The 14,555-nt window shown below is 38.9% G+C and overlaps 1 protein-coding gene across 1 annotated transcript in view; it reads left to right on the top strand.

Moving 5' to 3' along the window:
* Positions 1–11,098: 11,098 nt before the first annotated feature.
* Positions 11,099–14,555, top strand: part of ADGRE2 (adhesion G protein-coupled receptor E2) — a 29,406-nt gene continuing 25,949 nt past the window's right edge. Inside the window, 1 exon segment of the mRNA XM_089905889.1 lies at positions 11,099–11,264. Within this exon segment, the coding sequence (XP_089762015.1) occupies positions 11,099–11,264 (166 nt within the window).

Genomic DNA, 14,555 nt, shown 5'->3' with positions numbered 1-14,555 from the left:
TGAAACTTAAAAGCCTTTGGACAGCAAAGGAAACCATAAACAAGACCAAAAGACAAACCTTGAGAATGGGAGAAAATATTTGCAAACAAAGCAATGGAGAAAGGATTTATCTCCAAAATATACAAGCAGCTCATGAAGCTCAATATCAAAATAACAAACAACCCAATCCAAAAATGGGCAGAATACCTAAATAGACATTTCTCCAAAGAAGATAGACTGCCAACAAACACATGAAAGGATGCTCAACATCACTAATCATTAGAGAAATGCAAATCAAAACTACAATGAGGTATCACCTCACACCATTCAGAATAGCCATCATCAAAAAATCTGGAAAAAATAAATGCTGGAGAGGGTGTGGAGAAAGGGGAACACTCTTGCACTGTTGGTGGGAATGTAAATTGATACAGTCACTATGGAACACAGTATGCAAGATCCTTAAAAAACTAAAAATAGTTTTTAGTTTTACCATATGACCCAGCAATCCCACTACTGGGCATATACCCTGAGAAAACATAATTCAAAAAAAGTCACGTACCACAATATTTACTGCCGCACTATTTACAAAAGCCAGGATATGGAAGCAACCTAAGTGTCATTGATAGTTGAGTAGAAAAAGAAGATGTGGCACATATATACAATGGAATATTACTCAGCCATAAAAAGAAACGAAATTGAGTTATTTGTCGTGAGGTGGATGGACCTAGAGTTTGTCATACAGAGTGAAGTAAGTCAGAAGGAGAAAAACAAATACTGTATGCTAACACACATGTATGGAATCTAAAAAGGTTCTGATGAACCTAGGGGCAGGACAGGAATAAAAGAGCAGACGTAGAGAATCGACTTGAGGACACGGGGAGGGGGCACGGTAAGCTGGGATGAAGTGAGAGAGTGGCATTGATGTATATACACTACAAAATGTAAAACAGATAGCTAGTGGGAAGCAACCACATGGCACAGGGAGATCAGCTCCATGCTTTGTGTCCACCTAGAGTGGTGGGATAGGGAGAGTGGGAGGGAGCTGCAAGAGGGAGGGGATATGGGAATATATGTATATGTATAGCTGATTCACTGTTATACAGTAGAAACTAACATAACATTGTAAAGCAATTATACTCCAATAAAGATGTTAAAAAAATAAGATATAAAATAAACTGAAAAAGCTTTAGCTAGACTCACGAATACAAAAAAGAGAAAATCCAAATAAATAAAATCAGAAATGAGAGATGTAACAATGGGTACCACAGAAATACAAAGGATCAGAAGATACTTCTATGAGCAATTACACACCCCCAAAATTGGACAGCCTAGAAGAAATTCCTAGAAACATACATCCTACCAAGGCTGAATCATGAAGAAATAGAAAATCTGAACAGGCCAATTACTAGTAAGGTGATTCAATCAGTAATCTAAAACCTCCCATCAAAGAAAAGTCTAGGGCCAGCTGGCTTCACTTGTGAATTCTAACAAACATTTAGAGAAAAACTATGATCAATCCTTTACAAACTCTTCCAAAAAAAACAGGACAGAACACTTCCAAACTCATTTTACAAGGCCAACATTCTGCTCATACCAAAACCAGACAAGGACTCCATGAGAAAATTACAGGTCAGGAAGAACATAGATATAAAAATCCTGAAGAAACTATTATTATACGAAGTTCAACAACAAATTAAAGGGATCACACACCATGTTCATGTGGGATTTATTCCAGGGATGCAAGGATGGTTCAACAGCTATGTATCAATCAATGTGATACACCACATTAACAAAATGAAGGATAATAATCACATGGTCATCTCGATAGATGCAGAAAACGCGTTTGACAAAATCCAACATCTATTTATGATTAAAATTCTCAATAAAGTGAGAATAGAGGTAATGTACCTCAACATAATAAAGACCATATATTACAAGCCCACAGTTAACATCATACTCATCAGTGAAAAGCTGAAAGTATTCCCTCTAAGATCAGGAACAAGGCAAGGATGCCCACTCTTGCCACTTTTATTCAACATAGTATTGGAAGTCCTAGCCACAGCAATCAGAGAGAGAGAGAGAGAATCCAAATTGGAAAGGAAGAAGTAAAATTGTCACTTTTTGCAGATGACATAACACTATACATAGAAAATCCCAGAGATATCACCAAAAAAACTACTAGGGCTCATTAATGAATTTGGTACAGTTTCAGGATACAAAATTAATATACAGAAAAGCTGAAAGTTTTTCCTCTAAGATCAGGAACAAGACAAAGATGCCCACCACATAGTATTGATGATAAGCTACAACAATTAGGCAAGAAAAAGAAACAAAAGGCATCCAAATTGGAAAGAAAGAAGTAAAACTGTCACTATTTGAAGATGACATGACATCATATATAGAAAGCTCTAAAGACTCCATCATAGCTGTTGGAACCAATAAACGAATTCAGTAAAGCTGCAGGATATAATATCAGTATACAAAAATCTATCTCTATGCACTAACAATGAATTATCAAAAAAAGAAATTAAGAAAACAATACTAATTAGGAGTTTGGTATTAACAGATACACACTACTATACAGAAAATAGATAAATAAGGACCTATTATTTAGCACAACGAGCTATATTCAATATCTTGTAATAACCTATGATGGGAAATAATGTGAAAAAGGATTATATATAATTGAGTCACTTTTGCTGTATACCTGAAACACAACATTGTAAATCAAGTATACTTCAATTTTTTAAAAAAAGCAAATTAGTAATTAGCAAATCAGATAAGATTCTGATTAGATCAAACTCTTGAAAACCAGGAATTTCAGTCTGAGAAAAAAGAGATACACATTTAGTAGAGAGACTAAAATCCTGTAGTCCCGTGGAAACATCAGTATAAATTTAAATTTTATCTTTTGCAAAAAAACAAAAAAATCTCTACTTCAATGACAAAAAAAGAAAGAAAACAATCCTATTTACAACTGCATTAAAAAGAATAAAATACCTGAGAATAAATTTAACCAAGGACGTGAAAGATTTGTATACTGAAATTTATAAGGTGCTGATGAAAGAAATTGAGATACAAATAAGATATTTTGCTCTCATGGATTGGAAAAATATCCATACTACCCAACGCAATGAACAATTCAATGCAATCCCTATCAAAATTTCAATGGCACCTTCCAAAATAGAACAAACAATACTAAAACTTGTATGGAACCACAAAGACCCTGAATAGCCAAAGCAATCTTGAGAAAGAACAAATCTGGTAGCATAATGCGTCCTGATTTCAAACTACATTACAAAGCTAAAGTAATCAAAACAGTATGATATTGGCGTAAAACAGACATATATAGATTAGCGGAACAGAATAAAGAGTCTAAGGAAAAAACCCCATGCTTATATGGTTAATTAATTTTTGGCAAAGGAACCCAGAATTTACAACGGGGAAAGGACAGTTTCTTCAATAAACAGACTGGGAAAACTGGACAGCTACATGCAGAAAAATGAAACTGGACCACTATCTTACACCATACACAAAAATCAACTCAAAAGAATCCACCTGCCAATGCAGGGGACACAGGTTCCATCCCTGGTCCGGGAAGATCCCACATGCCACAGAGCAACTAAGCCTGTGCACCGCAACTACCGAGCCTGCTCTCTAGAGCCCACGAGCCACAACTACTGAGCCCACGTGCCACAACTACTGAAGCCTGCACGCCTAGAGCCCATGCTCCGCAACAGGAGAAGCCACTGCAATGAGAAGCCTGTGCACCACAACGAAGAGTAGCCCCCGCTCGCTGCAACTAGAGAAAGCCTACATGCAGCAATGAAGACCCAGCACAGCGAAAAATAAATTTATTTTTAAAAAAAGATAATAAGGACCTACTGTATAGCACAGGCAACTCTACTCAATACTCTGAAATGACCTATATGGGAAGAGAATCTAAAGAAAAGTGGATATGTTTATAACTGATTTACTTTGCTATACACCTGAAACTAACACAACATGGTAAATCAACTATACTCCAATTAAAAAAAATTTTTAAATGGCAGGATTGAACATAAGCCTCAATACCGTAAGAATCCTAGAAGAAAACACAGGCAGTAACTTCTATGACATCAGTCTTGGAGATGATTTTTTTGGTTTTGACACCAAAAACAAAGGCAACAAAAGCAAAAGTGAACAAGTGGGACTACATCAAACTACAAAGCTTCTGCACGGCAATGGAAACCATCAATGAAATGAAAAAGCAAACTACTGAGTGGGAGAAAATACTTGCAATCATATCTGATAAGGAATTACTATCCAAAATATATAAAGAACTCATACAACTCAACTGCACATAAACTATATGATTAAGAAAAGTGAACAGAGGATCTGAACTGATACTTATCCAAAGACATACAGATGGCCAGTAGGTACACGAAATGTGCTCAACATTACTGCCACAATGAGGTATCACCTCACACCTGTTAGAATGACTATTATCAAAAAGACAAAAACTGACAAGTGTTGGTGAGGAAGTGCAGAGAAGGCAACTTTTGCACATTGTTGGTTGGAATGTAAATTGATGAAGCCACTATGGAAACCAGTGTGGAGGTTCCTCAAAAAAATCAAAAAATCCAAACAAACTTTTTGGCCAACCCAATATTTGCACCCCCATGTTCTCTGCAACACTATTTACAATTGCCAAGACATGGAAACAACCTAAGTGCCCAATGATGGATGAATGGATTTTTAAAATGTACACACACACACACACAATGGAATATTAGTCATAAAAAAGGAAATCTTGCCATTTGTGACATGGATATACCTTAAGGGTATTATGCTAAGTGAAATAAGTCAGAGAGAAAAATACCATATGCTCTCACCTATATATGGGATCTGAAACAAAGAAAGAAAACCCTGGGAATTCCCTGGCAGTCCAGTGATTAGGACGTGGTGCTTTCACGGCCATGGGCCTGGGTTCAATCCCTGTTCAGGGAACTAAGATCCTGCAAGCCATGCAGCAAAACAAACAAATAAACCAAAAAACCCAAGTTCACAGAAATGGAGAACAGATTGGTGGTTGCCAGAGGTGGGACGTGAAGGTGTGTGTGGGGGTGTGTGTGTCAAGGCGTGGGTGAAATAGGTGAAGGCAGATCAAAAGTTACAACCTTTCAGTTATAAAATAAGTCAGGGGATATAATGTGCAGCATTGTGACTATAATTAATAATACTTTATTGCATATTGGAAAGTTGAAAAGAGGAAATTTCAAAAATTTTCATCACAAGAAAAAAACTATGTGTGATGATGTTAGTCTAGTTAACTAGACTTATTGTGGTAATACTTCACAATGTATACAAATATCAAGTCATTATGTTGTACACTTAAAAGCAATATTATATGTCAATTATATCTCAATAAAAATAAGTAAAATGACCAAAAAAAGAAATAAGTATGGAAGACATAAAAATTGCAGGAATACAGACTATCAACAAAACCAAAAGCTGGTGCGCTTTGAAATAATCAGTAAAATTGATAAAGGTCTAGTCAAGCTAACTGAGAAAAGAGGGTAGACAGAAGTTAGTAATATCAGGAATAAAAGGAGTGTTAAGTAAAATGGAAAAGCATTTGATAGAATCTAACAACCACTTATGATAACACACTAGAGACAGAGGGGAGTTCAGGCTCTTGAGATACAACATCTTCATGAAACTTGTAGGCAACATCACAATGGTGAGAAACTAGATGCTTTTTTTGTTTTGTAAGATAAGATACTAGGTAAGGAAGTCTCCTCTCACCACTCCTATTCAACACTGTACTGGAAGACCTACCTAATGCAACAAGGCAAGAAAAGGAAATAAAATGTATACAGATTGGGAAGAAAGAAAGAAAACTGTCTTTGTCGTGTATGACATGATTTTCTATGTAAACTATCTGAAAGAAACCGTAACACCAGAGATCACTCCAGGAATTAATGAGAGTATAGAAAGACTGAGAATACAGAAGTCAACTGCTTTCTTATAGAACCAGAGAAATATAGCCAACTGATCTTTGATAAAGGACTAAAAGGCAATTCAATGGAAAAAAGAAAGTCTTTTCAACAAACAGTGCTGGAAATAGTGGATATCCACATGCAAAAAACAAATAAGTAAACCTAGACACAGACCTTACACAAAACTTAAAATAGACCATAGCTCTAAATGTAAAATGCAAAAGTAAAAAACTTTTAGAAGATAACGTAGGAGAAAATCAAGGTTACCTTGTGTTAATTGATGAATTTTAAGATACAACACCAAAAGCAAGATCCAAGAAAGAAAACAATAAGCTTCACTTCATTAAAATCCCCTGTGCTACAAAAGACAGTGGTAAGAGAATATAAAGACAGTCACAGATTGGGAAAAAAATCTTTGCAGAACACTGATCTGACAAAGGACTGGTATCCAACATGTCTAAAGAACTCTTAAAATGGAACAGTAAGATGACAAACAATCCAGTTAAAAAATGGGCAGAATTCGGGACACTTCCCTGGTGGTCCAGTGGCTAAGACTCCACGCTTCCAATGCAGGGGGCGCGGGTTTGATCCCTGGTTGGGGAACTAAGATCCCACATGCTGTGTGGCACAGCCAAAAAAAAAAAGGGGGCAAAATTGAAAATAAAACAAGAGTCCCTGGGGGAAAAAAATAAAGTCCCAAACATGGGGGAGAAAATGGGCAAAAGATTTTCACACACATCAATAAAGATATACAGATGTTAAATAAGCATATGAAAAGAAACTCAACATCAAATGTCATTAGGAAATTGCAAATAAAACAAATAGATACCACTAAACGGTTATTACAACGGGTAAAATACAAAACACTCAGAATACCAAATATTGATGAAGATATAAAGCTACAGGAATCCTTACTCATTGCTGATGGGAATGGAAAATGGTATGCCTACTTTGGAAGACAGGCAGTTTTTTCACAAAACTAAATATACCCTTATCACAGGATCTAGCTCCTAGATTATACTCCTTGTATATTTATATTTACCCAAATGAGTTGAAAACTTGTCTTCACACAGAAATATGCAAATTAGTGTTTACAGGTGTTTTATGCATAATTGCCAAGACTTAGAGTTAAGCAAGATATCCTTCAATAGTAGAATGAATAAACAACCAGTGGTATATCCACATGATAAACTATTTTTCAGTGATAAAAAGAAATGAGCTATCAAGCCATGAACAGACAAGGAGGAAACTGCTGTGTATTCGTTTGTTGTAATTTTAAATTTACGCATTTATGGCTTAAGTGAAGTTGTTTTGATCTACTTGTTTATGGCTCAAGTAAAGATGTTTTGGTCCAAGAGTGAATTTGTTTACTTTGGGAAGCCATGTCAGGATGACGCCATCAAAATTGTGCTTATCATTATGAACATGTGGAGGAGTGACAATCATGTGATGGACATTTAAACTTTAAACACCAAGAATCTGTGAGGACTTAAGTTGAGTGTTCAGTCTGGGTAAGGCTACTCTTTGTTAATCTAAAAAGCTCTCAGAGGATCACGAGACACTTGCTCCTGCTGTGGCCAGGTTACTCTTGCAGTGGAGTTGCAGTGGAGTTAACTCCAGCAGTGGAGTTAAACCAAGCAGCAGTCTCAGGAAGAGAAGGGACATATTTGTTTCTGCCTTGGCGAGCCTACTCCTCATAGGCAATGGTGCAAGCCATGAAATGGTCCCTGGACCAAGCAGCCTACCTTGCCTGACAACACTAGTGCCTTTGCCCAGCAGGGAGGGATCTAAGCGGGCATCTGACACCCAGCTTTTAGTTGGAAGGACTGACGCTATCAAGAACCAATTCATATAAAGGTGCAACTCAACTAAATTTGGACTTTATTTCTTTCATCTTCCCTTTGTCTGGAACAACAGTGTAATTAAACTATCACTGGTTTGGGGTATGTTATTTCTTTACTGGCTTATTAAGAGACATTATCCTATTTGCTATTGGCTTGTGAAATATTATAAATTATAATTCCTGCAGTGAACCTGTGTTAAATAAACTACTGGCAAAGACAGTCTCAGTCTCTGAGCATAATTTGCCTGAATGAAACAGGAAACTTAGAAGCATATCGCTAAGTGAAAGAAGACACTCTGACAAGGCTACATACTGTATGATTCCAAGTATAGGACATTCTGGAAGAGATAAAACTATGAGCCAGTAAAAAGATCTTTGCTTGGGAAGGATTTGGGGGTTTGAGGGAGGGATGAATGGATAGGTGAAGCACAGGGTATCCTTAGCAAAATTAAACTATTCTATATGATACAGAAATGATGGATACATGTCATTATACCTTTGCCAAAACCCCTACATTGTATAACACAGAGTCAAGGCTAATATAAACAGTGGACTTTATAGCATCAATATTGGTCCATCGATTGTAACAAATATACCATAATAATATGAGATGTAAAAAAACAGTACAAACTGTGTGGATGCAGAGGGGTCAAGTGGGAACTCTCTGTACTTTCTGATCAATTTTTCTGTAAGCCTAAAATGTCCTAAAAAACCGGAAATCTCACTGTTTCGTATTTTACAATTTTATAAATCCTTTATAAACATTATTTAAAATTAAGAGAAATTTATATACACCATACTTTCCTACCTAGTAGTCTGTTTTTAATTACCTTTTGCTACTTTAAATTTATTTTAAAATTAATTTTAACTTTTCTACAAAGGAAATCATTCTAAATTTAATTCTTTAAACACTATTGGGTATAAAACTGCAAACTGTAGAAAGTGAAAGACTTCAAATGTCTTTCTAACTAAAAGGACAAATGACATCATAGTTTGTCCCTCCACTATATTTCACACTCAGGATATGGTCAGGAATGAGTATCGTATTATAATGCATTAGGGGTTTGCATTTAATCCATGAAGAAACCTACTAGGATTTTCAGAGATTCCCCTAAGTTTGAGTAGTTTTTATCATATCAATTAAAACAGAAATTCAATAGTTTTTCTCACTCATCAATACAAGTAGAAATTCACTTGCCTTAAGAATTGTACGGCCTTTTAAATATCAAAGTTCTCTAGGGACAAGCACATACAAAAACTGATCTAAAAATGAAAAATGTGCCTGAGAACCTAAACATACCCATCTCACAGCTTAAGATTCTGTTGCCTAAAAGGCGCAGAAATTCTGTTTGGTTCCAGGATTTTCTTGCCTTAAACACATATTTTTCAATCAACTTATATTTTTCAAAGTCCAAGAAATCAAAAATCATATACACTCACCAAGGAAATAAAATTTCAAACTGCTAAGGGAACCTAGAGTTAAAGGACTGAAATATCCAATAGATAAAGGCATCTAAAGAAAAGAAACACAAATATTCAAAACAGCTCAGGTAAGAAGCCTGCTTACCCACAGTTAAGACCGAAAACCCACATTCAGAAAGTTAAACACATTCCCAAGCTTGGGGTCTAGATACCCAGGTTGAGATACAGCCCCTAAGGTGGGTCAGTCCCTGGTGAAGGAGGGTAGGGACACCCGAGCAGTCACCGGAGAGAGCTCTCCTCACATTCTCACGTGAGGAAACTCTCAGGCAGATTCAGTTTAACATCCGACTCAAACTCCCAAATTCATAAACTTTTTGTCCAGGAGACAGAACTCCTGACCACAGGCTTTTTTAATACACAAAATACACTCTGGGTGCACCTATATCATGGATGCAGAACTCAAACATAAAACTTCTAGGCCAAAGAAACCCCCCACCACCACCACACTGCCAGCTCCAGATGGGAACTTTAGTTTGGAGTCACTGGCCTCAGGCCTCTGCTCCAGTCACAGTACTTTGGATCACCACTGATAATTTAAATGACATAAACCCAGTGTTTCAATAATCCAGAAAAATCACTCAATCCAGTGTTTATGTGTAAAGGCAGAGAGAAGACTGTAAGGCAATTTTATTTTTTCAACAGGAAAATCCCAAAACATCTATTCCTGTCGGAAAATGAAGATGTCAATGACTTATTTCCAAAAAGAGAAACTGATTTGTAAACAATCATATTGGAACACTTCTAGATTTTGCAAGTCTAAGTCCTGATATGCCATTGGAAATCACCCAAAGGACCTCAGAATATTACTACATCCGCTCAGGGTGGGGAAAAAAAAAGGGGGAAACAAAATTTTCATACACAGAATGTAATAATGAAATACTTTTCCAAAATTCACCTTTCTTGCCTCTTTGGAAAAAATTTATACTGTCTCCCCAGGTCTACTGAATAAATAAAATTTACACTTATTGAAAAACTGAGTCTCAAATAAGTGAATAAATCTTTTCAAAGAGAGAAACTCAGGAACGGAGGCTGTGCTGAAAAAAGATCACCCAGGAAAGTTTCTCAAGACCTCCACCCAAAGGTCTTCCCATAGGATGTCCGTGACCAAGGAAGATTTTGAGAGGAGAGGCGCAAGCATTCCATATAACATATTCCAGGTGGTGGTTCTCTGCTTTCCTCTCAAGTAAAATAGGCATAAAAATAAATCTTTAAATTAAAGAGCCATCCATGGCTCTATTGATAAATGATTAAACAATTAAAATACTGCATCGGTTTGAAACGCACCACGGAGAAAAACAGTTAATAGTGACACTATGAACTGCAGAGGGGAAGATGGCATTTGGGAATGCGGGGAAACATCTGTAAATTTAGGGATTTATTGCCAGCCCTAGGAAGAGCTAGGCTGGGGGGACAGGGTCGTGGATTTGAGATCCTGTTCCTCAAACATTTTAAAAAGTGAGAGTAAAATGATTCCCCTGGAGAGAAACGGGGAACCGGACACCCCCAGACCACAGCTGCTCCCACACGTGTACCCCAGAGACCGAGTCCCGAATGCCCCGAGTCCCTCCCTATGGCCACCGCGCCGTGTGGGGGAGACTCGGGTTCGCGGGACAGGACAGGACACCCGGGGGTTCCGGCTGTCGACGCAGCCCCTAAGGCTGTGTGGCACGCCACCGGCTGACTCGGGTCCGCAGACTCTGGAGTTGGCCGCGCAGGAGGCCCGGTTCCATCAGTCCCACCGCCTCCCTCTCCCAACACCCGACCCCGCACACTCACCATTTTTCGGTTTCTGCAGTTTCCGATTGTCCACCCCATGACCGCCGCGGCATGCCGGTCACAGCGACACAGAGTGCGGCATAGCCACCTGGAGCCTTTAAGGGCAGCAGGAGCTGATGCGGCCACTGCCAGAGCCAGCGGCACTGAGCATGCAGTCCACGCCTCCGCCGTCATCGTAGCAGCACCGCCCCATAAAATAATTGGTGACTCCCCTGTTTGGATAGTTCACAGGGCCCCACCCTCCCGTGCCTGAGTGACAGGAGGTCGGAGGTCGCGTCTTTGAGCCGACCTTGTCCTGCCACTGGGTGGGAAATGTTCTCTCCAAGGACCCAGCGTCAAACCATAAGGCCACTGAGGCCTGGCACAGAACTGTGACCCTTCACAAACATGGACACTTCTGTGTCCTCACTATTCGGTAATAATGAGGCTGTTCCAGGAATTCCCTGGCCGTCCAGTGGTTAGGGCTCCGTGCTTCCACTGCAGGGGGCATGGGTTGGATCCCTGGTCTGGCAACCAAAGTCCCGCAAGCCCCTCAGAGCAGCTCTCCCACTCCCCCGCCCCACCAAAAAAAAGACTGCTCCGTTCTACTTTCATCTTTTCACCATTTCCTTTAGGAGAATTCTGTCCCTCCCTCCCCACCCCCACTCATTTGGTACTTTAAAAAGTCCCCTTGCCTCAGGGGCACTTGGCTCCGGTGGGAGGATGAACCCCACAGTCCTAGACCAGCCCTGAAGCCTCAGACACTAGCATGTGTGAAACACAGGCAGAGAAACCACCGGAAAACCTTTTCAGTGGAATTCCATTAATACTCGATTGTCGAAAGGTCAAAGCAGGTAAAACTGAGAGACCACTGCTGAGTGAAAAATAATATTTAGATGGTAAGGGTATGTAGAGAAACAAAAAATCAGGACAGTGGTCATGAATGGGGCAGGATGGAGATAAGTCAGGAATGGGAACATCAGGACACTCTCACCACTGCCCACAGGCCATTTAAGAATCTTCATGATGATTCCAAGGATATGTATATTACTAAATCTTACCACAAAACATTTTGTACATTTTTCCCTGAATATATTTTATGATAAAAATTTTAAGAAGAAATTCAGTTTGGAAAGTAACATAATTTGTATATGTTTGTTTGCCCTGTCAGGTGGCAATCTGAGTTTTCGTTCATGGTTTTGGCAGCAAAAATTAGTAATATCGACTGAAAAAATGCACAAGATAAAAGTTGAGAATTATGTTTTATTTGGCGGACTTTCTGAGGACTCAAGCTTGGGAGGCCATCTCTCAGGTAGCTCTGAGGGACTGCTCCAAAGACGTAAGGGAGAAGCCAGGATATACAGGAGTTTTGCGATAGAAACCAGGTAGTGGAACATCAAAAGATTACTGTTAATTAAAGAAAACCAGATATCTCAAGTTAATGAATTTAGCGCTTTTCTACATGTGGGAAGATGCGAGAGTCTGGGCTCACTGAAAACATTCCTTTGATATGCACCTTAACTATCTAGGGCCAGTATCCTTTTTTCCATCCTGAATCCCCTCAGGGTGCACAGTTGGGGATGGCTTGATGGCTGATGACTTGATGGCTGCAACATCCTTTGTTTATTGATATGGCAGGCAGCATTTTTCATCCACAGTAACAAGCCATGTATCTATTGGGTTGGTCAAAAAGTTCGTTTGGGTTTTTCCACCTTATGGAAAAACCCAAACGAACATTTTGGCCAACCCAATATTTAGAAAAAATGGATTACATAAATTCATCATCATTTGTACCTTTTAAAAATAAAGGGTGGCGTGCATTGATACGTAAAAATCTGGAGTATTTATCAATAGAACAATTAAGCAAAGTGTATTCATAAAGATACTGAGAAATAAAATATTGCCTGCCATATCAGTAAGCAAAGGATGTCACAGTCATCAGGGATTGCAGCGCCAGAAAAGGTGAGCCAGTGAGCCCGGAGGAAACTCAGGATGTGAAAACACAGGATACTGACCCCAGATAGCTGAGGTGCATATCAAAGGAATGGTTTCAGTGAGCCCAGACTCTTGCATCTTCCCACACAAAGAAAAGTGCTAAATTCCTTAACTTGAGATACAGTAAGTCCCTGCAAACGACCCTTCAAGTTGCGAACTTTCAAAGATGCAAATGAGCGTTCCATCAACGTTAGGCGTGAGTGAAACTGCAGCTTGCCCTCCACCTCCTACTGCTGAGGTCCTTCAGCTCTACCATCTCCCACCTCCTCCCTCTCCTCCAGTAACTCTTCTTGCCTGTTCACTCGATGCCAGCCCTGTATGCCAGCTGTTGTACTGTACTAGTGTACTTTTCAAGGGACTGTACTGTAAGATTTAAAATGTTTTATTTATTCTTTGTTTTTTATGTATTATTTGTGTGAAAAGTATTATAAACCTATTTCAGTACAGTACCATATAGCCGATGGTGTTAGTTGGATACCTAGACTAACTTTGTTGGACTTTCAAACAAATCGGACTGATGAACGTGCTCTCAGAACCAGAACTCGTTCTTATGTAGCGACTTACTGTACCTAGTTTTCTTTTATTAACAGTAATCTTTTGTTCCTACTACCTGCCCTTTGTTGCAAAACTCCTATATATCCTAGCTCCCCTCTCGCCTCCTCAGAGCAGTTTTCTCAGGGTTACTTGAAATGCTGCCTCCGGACTTGAAGTCCTCAGTATGTCCACTGAAGAAAACATAACCCTCAACTTTCAGGTTGTGAATATTTTTTTTTCAGTTGACAATACCTTACCCCTTCTATAACTGTTACGGTAACCGACTGTGTTAGGTGGGTCCCTACCCTAGGTTTGATTGACAACACATTACTGCCAGGAACGTATGAAAGAGTTTATTACTTCCATAATGGAAGTGTCTGGGGAGGGCAGGGAAGGCCTCTTAAGTAGGTGGGAAGTGCCTTGACAGAACAAGGAAAGGAGCCTGGCCTGAGTTTTTTGTTTTTTTAATTTTTATTGGAGTATAGTTGATTTACAATGTTGTGTTAGTTTCTGCTGTACAGCAAAGTGAATCAATTATACATAAACATATATCCACTCTTTTTTAGATTCTTTTCCCATATAGGTCATTACAGAGTCCTGAGTAGGGCTCCCTGTGCTATACAGTAGGTCTCTATTAGTTATCTATTTTATTTATTTTAATTAAAACAAAATTTTTGGCCGCACCACGCAGCACATGGGTCTAGTTCTCAGACCAGGGATTGAACCTGTGCCTCCTGCATTGGAAGTGGAGAGTCTTAACCACTGGACACCAGGGAAGTCCCTCTATTTTATATATGTTTGTGTGTATATGTCAATCCCAATCTCCCAATTTAACCTTCCCCACCCCCCTTTCCCCCCAGTAACCATGTTTGCTTTTCACATCTGTGACTCTATTTCTGTTTTATAAATAAGTTCAGTTGTGCCATTTTTTTAGATTCCACATATAAGCAATATAATATGATATTTGTCTTTCTCTGTCTGACTTA

The sequence above is a fragment of the Delphinapterus leucas genome, unplaced genomic scaffold, assembly GCF_059928025.1.
Source record: "Delphinapterus leucas isolate spDelLeu-1000000601 "Yukka" unplaced genomic scaffold, BTC_Dleu_Yukka2 spDelLeu_asBTCV2_sq25, whole genome shotgun sequence".
NCBI lineage: Eukaryota > Metazoa > Chordata > Mammalia > Artiodactyla > Monodontidae > Delphinapterus > Delphinapterus leucas.
This window is presented reverse-complemented; position numbering and strand designations above follow the sequence as displayed.